The sequence below is a fragment of the Panthera tigris genome, chromosome B3, assembly GCF_018350195.1.
Source record: "Panthera tigris isolate Pti1 chromosome B3, P.tigris_Pti1_mat1.1, whole genome shotgun sequence".
NCBI classification, from domain to species: Eukaryota; Metazoa; Chordata; class Mammalia; order Carnivora; family Felidae; genus Panthera; species Panthera tigris.
Genome location: NC_056665.1, coordinates 114,788,858 through 114,800,294, shown reverse-complemented (window position 1 = coordinate 114,800,294; position 11,437 = coordinate 114,788,858). Strand labels below are relative to the sequence as shown.

Below are 11,437 nucleotides of genomic sequence, written 5' to 3'. Positions count from 1 at the left end.
TATTTGATTTCACTTTTTTACTCCTTATCAAATTATTATAGCAACAATGTATGATTTGTTTTTAATTTTTTTTAATGTTTATTTATTTTTGAGAGAGAGAGAGGCAGACTGCAAGCAGAGGGAGGGGCAGAGAGAGAGGAAGACACAGAATCCGAAGCAGGCTCCAGGCTCTGAGCCATCCGCACAGAGCTCGACGCGAGGCTCGAACCCACAAACCGTGAGATCATGACCTGAGCTGACGTCGGTCGCTTAACCGACTGAGCCACCCAGGCACGCCAAGAATGTATGATTTGTAACAGAGAAAAACCATACACAGATCCAGTCCCCTAAGAAAACCACATGTTTATTTCTCCATCATCCACTGCCAGCCTCCAACCATATGTGCACATATCTCTACATGGCTCTAATGACAGGAAATCTTCTATTTTTATGCCTTCTTTTTGTTGCCTGCCATATTATAAGCATTTTCAACATGGCAATAAAATCTTTATAATGATGGTTCAAAGCGGCTGCATGGAACAAATTAGAAGTGTACCAAATGAACAACAGTGTGAGGGTGGTGGGGGTGATAACATAAACATAACGACTCAGTATTTTTTTGTTTCAACAACTAAAGCAATGCGTCACATTGCTCAGTAGTAGAGATATAAAATCACTTTTGTGAAATTTAAAATAAAACGTAAAGGGGCGCCTGGGTGGCTCAGTCGGTTGAGCGTCCGACTTCAGCTCAGGTCATGATCTCGCGGTCCATGAGTTCGAGCCCCGCGTCGGGCTCTGTGCTGACAGCTCAGAGCCTGAAGCCTGTTTCAGATTCTGTGTCTCCCTCTCTCTGACCCTCCCCCATTCATGCTCTGTCTCTCTCTGTCTCAAAAATAAATAAACGTTAAAAAAAAATTTAAAAAAAATAAAATAAAATAAAACGTAAAAAAACATAAATATGACATTACAGAAGGAAACAATAGATGAAGTACTTTTTAATTTCTTCAACGTTTGGATACGTTTTTGCTTGTTTTGTTTTGTTTTACAAAAAGGGAAAAAACATGAAGAAATATTTCCGATTGAATGAATAAATGAGCAAGCACATGAACAGATGAACCAGTCCATTTGTTGTATCCTCTGGATTATCTCTGCTTAAAAAAAAAAAAAAAAGAAAAGAAAAGTCTCATATTCTGTTACTGTAAGTTCCTGGTGCAGGCACACACACACACGCACACACACTGTTGGATACAGACCTCTCATTTTCACGGACCCCCCGCCCCCCTTACGTTTATCACCGGGATATTTTCTTGCCGGAGGAGGATGAGTAGAAGTGAGCACCGAAGTATATGCTTAGTGCGCCACCCAGTGGTCGAGTTGCATTGCACGCAGTCTCTAGAGCTGAGACAGGTCACAGATGTCAGAAAGCTGTTCAAATGCTCTGAAGCAGGTGTTGTCCCTCATTACCGAATCCATTTCTAAGCTTCTAACAAATGTATGAGCCCAGATCCATTTCTAACCTCTACCAACGTTTTTATTGTAATCTGAAAGAGGACTATGTATCTGAGCAACAAACTATCCACATGGAACCAGTGAGAACAGAGCTTGGCATTAACATTAAATAAACACACCGAGAAATCAATATAACATGTGTCTGTGATAGTGCAGGGGGGCATCTTAGCATAGGGCAAGCCGCAACTGACAAAACTTCAGGGAGAAATAGGTAGGCCGACAATTGTGGTTTGAAATATTATCACCCTCCTCCATGGTCAAGCAGCATAATTAATAAGACTGAGCTATTAGATGTCTATAACCCTCATACCCGGAACAAATAAATGCACATTCTTTTTGAGAGATGCAACATTTAAAACAATATGGTAAGCTCATAAATCTACAGATTCCAAAGGATCCTTACCATTCGGACTATATTCTTTGATGACAAAGCAATAAAATTAGAAATGTATGACAAAAGAGACTTTAAAATCTAAAGACAGGCAAAAGTCTAGGAAATATTTGGGGGGGGGTAGTGGAGATAATAACTTCAATTTTTTAAGAAAAAGTTTGGTGATTGGGGCACCTGGGTGGCTCAGTCAGTTAAGCGTTCCACTTGGGCTCAGGTCATTATCTCAAGGTCCATGAGTTCGAGCCCCGTGTCGGGCTCTGTGCTGACAGCTCGGAGCCTGGACTCTCTTTCAGATTCTGTGTCTCCCTCTCTCTCTGACCCTCCCCCACTCGTGCTCTGTCTCTCTCTGTCTCAAAAATAAATAAACATTAACAAAAAAATTTTTTTTTAAAGAAAAAGTTTGGTGACCTCTAAAAGAACGGAAATACAATCTCATGGTTTCCCAACCAGACAAGAAAAAAAAAAATAGAGATTATAGAAAATTGGCAGCATTTTCAATCCAAATGAAAGTAGAATGAAATAAAGAGGAAGAACGTTAAAAAGATAATACAAAATGAGACAGTGGAAATAAAACCAAAGGTATTAATAATTGTCAGAAAGATAAACATAATAAACTCAGATATTGAAAGAATTTATCGCATCAAAGTCCTAAAAATCCAATAAAATTCTACTTACGAAAGAGACCTACAACAAAACAAAGAAATTGGAAATAACCAAAACAAAGACCAAAAACAAAGAAATTGGAAATAAAGGGATGAAAGGGTGGCTTAGTAGCATAACAGAGACAAATAAACCATATGGTATTTAAAAAAACCTGAATAATAGATGAAGGGGAAGAGTACATAATAAAAGAATATGCCATTAAGAAAAGAGGACATCATAAACCTTGGCAGATCGAATAACATAGCTGAGTCCCTTAAATATGCACACGGATTCTTTAACCCTCCTCCATTCAAAAGATGGAGCCTCACTCCTCTGCCTTGAAAATGGGCTGAGCTTAGCAACTCACTTCTAATGACCAGCATGTGGTGAAGTAACGGAATGTGGCCTCCGAAGCCACATCAGAAACGACCTCGCAGCTTCTGCCCTGCACATAATCGCCCGCTCTGGGGAAAGCCCGCAGCCGTGCCATGTGGACACTCCAGCAGCCCAGGAAGGTTCTGGGCAGGGAGAGAGACCACACCAAGCTGCCAACCACGGGAGTGAGCTTGGAACCAGCCCTCCAGCCCTGGGCCGCACCTGCAGAGGACAGCGGCCCCACAGAGAGACTCCAAACCGGAACCACCAAGCTAAGCCATTTCTGAATCTCAGACTCAGAAGCTGTGAGATTATATTGTTGTTTTAAGCCATTCAGTTTGGGGGGGTTACTTGCTATGCAGGAACACACAACTGATAAAATGGCCTCAAGTTGTGGAAAGCAAAAACAGCCATCGTGACAAGGAGAAATAGACAAATCCCTAAGCCTCGTGGCAGATTCTAACAGCCTCTATCATATATGGATAGATCGTGCAGAAAAAAAGTGTAAGCATGTTGGAAGATCGTAGTACTGTTAGCTCATAGTTACTGAGAACTTAGGTGCAGAGCACCATTCAAAGTATTTTTGCTTGGATATAGAAACTTGCACCAAAAAATAGAGAGCATACATAATTTCAAATATCGAAGAGCACCACAAATATCGACCAGTTATAAGATCACAAAGAAAATCTCAATGTATTTCAAATAACCTGTTGTACTAACCACTGTCTCTACTAAACACAATGCAATTAAATTAAAAAGCAACAGGGGGCCTGGGTGGCTCTGTTGGTTAAGCATCTGACTTCGGCTCAGGTCATGATCTTGAGGTTAGTGAGTTTGAGCCCCGTGTCGGGCTCTGTGCTGACAGCTTGGAGCCTGGAGCCTGCTTCGGATTCTGTGTCTCCCTCTCTCTGCCCCTCCCCGCTCACACTGTCTCTTTTTCTCTCAAAAATAAATAAACATTAAAAATTTTTTTATTAAAAAAAGTAAGAAATTTTAATTAAAAAAATAAAAAAATAAAATGGAGCAAATATGTGCAAAACACACATCGTCAAAAGACCTGTATCTACAATAGAAAATAACTCTGAAAACTTAATTAGAAAACAAAGAAAACAACCACATTTTTTAAAGGGGCAAAAACTTTGAACACTTTATCAGAGAAGATAACTGGATGGCAAAGAAGCACATGAAAAGGTGCTCAATGTCACTAGTCAACAATGGAAACAACCCAAAGGTCCTTCAACTAGTGAATGAATAAACAAACTGGTACAGCCATCTGATGGGATGCTATTTGGCAACAAAAAGGAAGGACTTATTGATACACGTAACAATGTGGATAAAATCAAATGCATTATACTAAACAGAAACCAGTCTCAAAAAGTAAGTCATATATGGTTCTATTTATATGACATTCTGAAAGTGCACTTTTTAGTTTTTGCTTTTTTTTTTTTTTTTTTTTGCAGAGCCCAACACAGAGCCCAACACTGGGCTTGAACTCACAAACCTGAGATCAAGAGTCCAATGCCCAACCAACTGAGCCCACCCAGGCACCCCTATATGACATTCTGTAAAAAGCAAAACTATAAAGACAGAAAACGGATCAGTGGTTACTAGGAGCTGGGGCAGGGGAGGGGTTGGCTACAAAGAAAAACAGAGGAGTTTTGGAGGAAGATGGAACATTTCTTGATCATGGCAGTACCTACATGATTTTCTTTTTTTGGCAGTTACGTGATCATATGAGTGTCAAAACTAAAAACTAAAAAGGAGTGCGTTTTACTGTATATAAACGATATGTTAATAAGTCTGAGTAAAATAAACAAAACTAAGGAAATAGATCTTCTGGTGATACTGCTCAAGATAAAAGACAAAGTCACACAAGTTTAAACAAATTTTAGGAATTGAGAAATATAATTACAGACCTGATTACAGATAATAAAATTTTAAAAATCAAAACACTTTACACCAACAAATTCGAAAATATATATTAAAATGGTAGCTCGCTTTCCAACCCGGGCCTGGCAGGATGGCTCCCGCAAAGAAGGATGGAGAGAAGAAGAAGGGCCGTTCTGCCATCAGCGAGGTAGTAACCAGAGACTACACCATCAACATTCACAAGCACATCCACGGAGTGGGTTTGAAGAAGCATGCCCCTCGGGCACTCAGAGAGATCCGGAAATTTGCTATGAAGGAGACGGGAACCCCAGATGTGCGCATCGACACCAGGTTCAACAAAGCTGTCTGGGCCAAAGGAACAAGGAATGTTCCATACCGTATCCATGTGCGGTTGATCAGAAAACGTAACAAGGATGAGGATTCACCAAACAAGCTCTGTACGTTGGTGACTTATGTACCTGTCACCACTTTCAAAAATCTACAGACTGGGTTTTTTTTTTTTTAATTTTTTTTTTTTTTTTACATTTATTTTTGAGAAACAGAGTGAGACAAAGCGTGAACGGGGGAGGGGCAGAGAGAGGAGGAGACACAGAATCTGAAGCAGGTCCCAGGCTCTGAGCAAGCGGTCAGCACAGAGCCTGATGCGGGGCTCGAACCCACGAACTGTGAGATCATGACCTGAGCCGAAGTCGGACACTCAACCGACTGAGCCACCCAGGCGCCCCAAAAATCTACAGACTGTTAATGTGGATGAGAACTAACTGCTGATTGTCAAATAAAGGTATAAAACTGCAAAAAAATTTAAAAAAATAAATTAATTAAAAAAAAATAAAATAAAATGGTAACTTCATAGAAAAAAAAACCACCAAAATTAATAAAACAGAAAACCTAACTAAATCAACAATCATTCAGGAAATTAAACTGGTAATCAAAAGTATCTCCCATCAAAAAGACACCAGGCACATATGATTTTATATGTCAGCTTTATCCAACTGTTAAGAAACCAATAAACTCCTGGGGCGCCTGGGTGGCTCAGTCGGTTAAGCATCCGACTTCAGCTGAGGTCATGATCTCGCGGTCCGTGAGTTCGAGCCCTGCGTCGGGCTCTGTGCTGACCACTCAGAGCCTGGAGCCTGTTTCGGATTCTGTGTCTCCCTCTCTCTCTGACCCTCTCCCATTCATGCTCTGTCTCTCTCTGTCTCAAAAATAAATAAACGTTAAAAAAAAAGTTTTAAAGAAACCAATAAACTCTATATCCTACAAAGTGTTTCAGAAAATTTTAAAAAGGTGAGCAAGCTATTTTGTTTTATGGGGTTAGTATAGTTTTCTGATAGCAAATAAGTACAAGAAAAATTACAGATCATTTTCACTAAGGAATATAGATGCATAAAATTTTTTAAAAACTGCTGTATTTTATTTATTTTTCTGTATACATTTTTAAAGTTATTTATGTATGTATGTATGTATGTATGTATTTATTTATTTAAGTAATCTCTATACCCAACCCAGGTTCAAACTCATGACCCCGAGAGCAAGAGTTGCATGTTCTCCCAACTAAGCCGGCCAGGCTTCCCCAAAACTGCTGTATTTTAAGGGGTGCCTGGGTGGCTCAGTCGGTCAAGCGTCCAACTTTGGCTCAGGTCAGGATCTCATGGCTCCTGGGTTCAAGCCCTACGTCTGTGCTGACAGCTCCGAGGCTTGAGTCTGCTTTGGATTCTATGCTTCTCTCTGTCTCTGCCCCTCCCCTGCTCGTGCTCTGTCTCGGTCTCAAAAATAAATAAACGTTAAAAAAAGTTAACACACACACACACTCCCACAGGCTCTTATCACAATGAAGTAGGGTTTAGCAAGGATATGAGGATAGTTTAACAGCAAACACTTCTGTCAATATTCAGCACAATGCATTATATTACCAAATTAAAGAAAAATGTGTTACCATCTTCAGAGATGCAGAAGAGGCATTTGGTAAAATTAAACATTCATTCATTTTTAACAACACTCGGCACACTAGTGATTGGAGGCATTGACTACGGTGATGCCCACAGCCAGACTGTGAGGGACACGCATAAACTAACACAGATCCAGTTTCTTGGTACTTGCTGCCATGGGGTGGCTTGCACACCCTCAGTAAAGTACTGCCAGGGGCTTGTGTGAAGTATTTTGGGTAAGTTTCAAAACAACATGGTTTTATTTTGGACTCAGTGCTGCCAGAAAGTGGGGGCAGATTTACATTTCAATTTTTTTAAGTTTATTTATTTTGAGAGAGAGAGAGAGAGAGAGAGAGGAGAGAGAGAGAGAGAGGGGAGAGAGAGAGAGAGAGAGAGAGAGAGAGAGAGAGAGAGAGAAAGCAAGCAGCGGATGGGCAGGCAGAGAGAATCCCAAGCAGGCTCTGTACTGTCAGCACAGAGCCCGATGAGAGGTCCAGTCTCACGAACTGTGAGATCACGGCCAGAGCAGAAATCAGGAGTCAGACACAAGCAACTGAGCCCCACTATATTTCCATTTTTATCGAGGAGGCCCTCTGGACCCCGCCTGTCGTGACTCTCTGCCTGCTGCCATCTCTACTGGTAATTATGACACCTAGAGTGGGCTTTAAAACCTCCAAGGTGGGGGCCACCTGACTGGCTCAGTTTGTCAAACATGTGACTCTTGACCTCAGGGTTGTGAGTTCGAGCCCACGTTAGGTGTAGAGATTATTTAAGTAAATAAATAAACTGAAAAAAAAAAATCCCTCCAAGGATAATATTTAAAGCCACGAGAATGGTCCTCTAAACTCTTCCCCATTGAGTCACCATCTTCTGGGCTACGGCCCTTGGGCAGCACACCCCCACCCACACACCCTCGTTTGCAACCATACCAGACTCCCCCACGCTCCCCGGCATCACAGCCACTGTCACCCCTCGAACCGAGCCGTGGCTCACACTTTCAGCTCTGCCTAGAAGGCCCCTCACCCTTGCTTATCTCTTTCCTGCCTGGCAAACTTCTATTGCTTCTAGACCCGGCTCAAATGTCATGTGCTCTGCACCCCTTTACCCCTGTGTTGTCCCCCTCCTCATCATTCCTGCAGTCTTTCTTTCCTGTCTCTTGCCCTTCTTCGTCCTACATCAATGAAATACTGACTCTCTGGGTGCTAAGGAGTCCAGGGTGAATCAGGAGGCCACAGATCAGTGACAAGACTTACAGAACCACATGGGAAAACCTCAAGGTTGGAGCAGGTCTGCTAGTCAGCTCAGCCAGCCCAGCTTCCGGCACTGGTGGGCACTTTGCAGATGCTCAGGGAACAGCTGTTGGTTGAAAGGAGTCTGTTCTGTGTTGAAATGTGTCCCCCCCCCCCCCCCCCCCCCCCCCCGCAAATGATCCTTTCTAATCCTAACTCCCCAGTACCTGTGAACATAACCTTATTTGGAAATAGGGTCTTTGGAGATGAAATCAAGTTAAGATGAGGTCACGCTGGACTGGGTAGATTTTAATCTGAATACTGGTGTCCTCCTAAGTAGAAGGAAATTTGGACACAGGCATACAGGGAAGGCCTTGAAGGTGGAGGCAGAGACTGAAGCCATCTACAAACCAGCCAGAGACAAAGAAGCAGGAGGAGGCAGGGAAAGTTTCCCCCTCTGGAGCCTTCAGAGGGGGAATGGCCCGCTGATACCTTGACTTTGAACTTGTAGCCTCCAGAACTGTGAGAGAATACATTTCTGTTGCTTTAAGCCACCCAGTTATGGTAACTTGTTTCCGCAGCCCTAGGAGACCAATACGGAGTCATAAACTCCTGAGTCACCTCCCCCCCACCCCCGCCCCCCACTGCCCTAGAAGGCTGCAGCTGCCCCAAACTCTGCTGCAGGCTGGATCTCCCCCCCCACCCCGAGCCTGGCCGAGGCCTCCGCTCTGTGACCACCAGAGGACTACCTCCCCATAGACACTAGATGGCGCCAGCGGACTGAGCCCTCCCGGTTCTCCGGGCCCCCAGGGGCTGGTAAAGGGACTCCGTGCAAATCCAAGATGGGGATCAGACATCCAACTTTAAGTTCTTTCCAAAGAAAGTGGCTTTTGTTCTGTCAGAGAGGAAATTGGATCCTCTCCCTTGCAAACTGTCCTGCCAACTCAATCTCGCCCTTCCTCCTTCTCAGCCTCAGAATTTGAGCGGACGAAGTGCAGGCCATGCCCATGAGGCCCTGAGCACAGGATTCGCAATCGTGATTTGGGGCAAGCCGGCCTGGGTGTCCCAGGTGTGGCGACTACCACCTCCGCAGACGGCGTGGATGTGGGAGGGAAGACAGGGTGTGCATCCACTCTGGCTCTTGGGACTCTGTATTCGCCTCCCAACTTGACATCTCCAACGGCTAACGTCCATTAGACCCAGCTCCTCCTCCAGCCTTCCCATCGCAGAGAGCCCACTCCACAATCTGAGAGCCATTTCTGATACTTTCTTCTCTTTCTCCCCGTGTCCTACCCATTGCTGCGCACTGAAGAGCCCGCCTCCAAAGCACATCTGAGATTTGTCCGTTTCTCCCCACTGCCCCTGCCACCCCCTGGTCCAGGCCACCACATTGCTCACCTGGACTAGCCCCTTGCTACTCAGTGTGGTCTGTGGATCAGCAGCATGGGCACCACCTGGGAACTTGTTAGAGACGCCGGGTCCCAGGACCCGCCCCAGACCTCCTGGACCCGAATCTACATTTCGGTAAGCTCCTCTCGGGTGACCAGGGAATTCTTGAGGCACGGTGCTGACTCGTCTTTCCGCACCTGCTCTTACCCTCCTCCACCCAGTTGAACAGAGTAAGAAGAACCTTTTGGAGACATACCAGATGATTCCACTCCCCTGCTAAAAGGCTTCCGTGGCTTCAGTGCTCTTAGATGATGTTCAAGTCTTTATCATGGCCTATGAGACTTGCCTACTCCTGCAGCATGCTTTCACCCCACTCTCCTTCTGGCTCCCAGCCCTTCCTCCTTCTGAGTTCCCGGCAGGCTGGACCTCTAACTGGAACCTTCCTCACCTAGTTAACCCCTGTGCGTTTTTGCGTCTCAACCATCACTTCCTCAAGGAAGCTCTGGACCACACCAACGGGGTCCAGCTGACCAGACCAGTTTTCACAGGCAGAGACTGCGTGGATCTGTGCTCCTCTGTATTCCTAGTGCCTGGCACCTAGTAGGTGCTCAACACACTTGCTAATTACTGATGTGTCAGAGCAGGCCCATGAGGGTGTGAGTGCTTGTGTTTCCGGAGCTACTGTGACTCTCCATCCCAGGATTATAAGGACCAGGCCAGCATCAGATCTGGTAGAGCCATGGACGCTGTGCCCCCGAGATACCGGATCCCCTCTCTGCACATTGTCCTGCCAATCCCGACTTGCCCTCTGCAACCTCAGTGTTGCCGTTGCTGTGGGGAGAAGTAGGAGGGGGCGGAGCACTCACTGACTGCCTGGTTCTGCCCTCACTGGCAGGCTGTCCTCTGCTCCTCCCACTTCCTCTACAAGTTCCAGTGGGGGCCAAAGACTTCTATTTTCACCCCAAAAGCAATCCCCTGGCTTTGTCCCCCACACCCAAACAAGGGCGAGGACCCTTCCCTGGGTCCTGGCCCCTCACTCCAAGACCTCTTGACCTTCTGCACTGGCCCCTGACTTGCTCTTTCCAATCAAAGCTTTCTTTCATTTCTCTGTTATTCCCCCTTCTTGCCGTAGAGACGTACAGTCTTTTTTGACCCTTTTGTCCGTTTCTCTTATTCTTCTTCACACGGTCAGCCACAGAGCTCAGCTCTCTTGACCTGAACGATCTCCCCAAACACCCGAGCAATTCTCTCATCTCTTCCAACTCGCTCAAGCCCCCCTGTGCTCTAATCCCCCAGAGGGCTGCCCTTCCCCCTCTCCCACCAGGACACCTGCAGGGGTCTCCTGGTTGGCTCTCCACTCCGACCCCTTGTCCACCAGCTTCTTTTCTAATATATTATGTTCAGACCACACCATTCAGTCTCCAAATCCTTCAGTAGCTCCCACTTGCCTGCGGAATCCTGTCTGCATCCCTAGTGTGACAAACTCCTGCTGGGTGTGGGCATACCCCCTGAGCTGCTTCCCTCACTGGCTCCCTCCACCCTAGACTCCTGTCCATTGCCTGGATAGGTCAGTGTTTTCGGGGGAGAGCCTTGGCCAGACACCCTATCGTGAGACTGGATGTATGAGTTTGCTAGGGCTGCTGTAACAAAGTACCACAGACCAGGTGGCTTAAACAACAGAGATTATTTTGTCATAGTTCTGGAGGCCAGAAGTCCTAGATCGACGTGTCAGCAGGGACCCTTCATTTGAAGACCATGAGGGGAGGATGTGTGCCAGACCTGTCTCCTGCACTTGTGGATGGCCATCTTTTTCCTGGGTCTTCACATCCTCTTCCCTCTCAATGGGTCTGTGTCCAAATTCCCTCTTCCTATAAGGACGCCAGTCAGTTTGGATTAGGGTCCACCCAAAGACCTCATTTTAACTTAATTACTTCTTTTAAAAAATTTTTTTTAATGTTTTTATTTATTTTTGAGACAGAGAGAGACAGAACATGAGCAGGGGAGGGGCAGAGAGAGGGGGAGACACAGAATCCGAAGCAGGCTCCAGGCTCTGAGCTGTCAGCACAGAGCCCGACATGGGGCTCGAACTCACAAACCGCTAGATC

General features: G+C 45.3%; 1 protein-coding gene across 1 annotated transcript; it reads left to right on the top strand.

Annotated features, from left to right (window-relative positions):
* The first annotated feature begins 4,509 nt into the window (after positions 1–4,509).
* LOC107180839 (60S ribosomal protein L31-like) lies at positions 4,510–5,291 on the top strand. The gene has a single exon (XM_042989266.1). The coding sequence runs from the start codon at positions 4,917–4,919 to the stop codon at positions 5,289–5,291; it is 375 nt and encodes a 124-aa protein (XP_042845200.1). The 5' UTR covers positions 4,510–4,916.
* Positions 5,292–11,437: the final 6,146 nt, after the last annotated feature.

What these genes read in the sequence shown, in the direction of transcription:
- LOC107180839 (XM_042989266.1), top strand. Translation starts at nt 4,917, where the DNA reads ATGGCTCCCGCAAAGAAGGATGGAGAGAAGAAGAAGGGCCGTTCTGCC.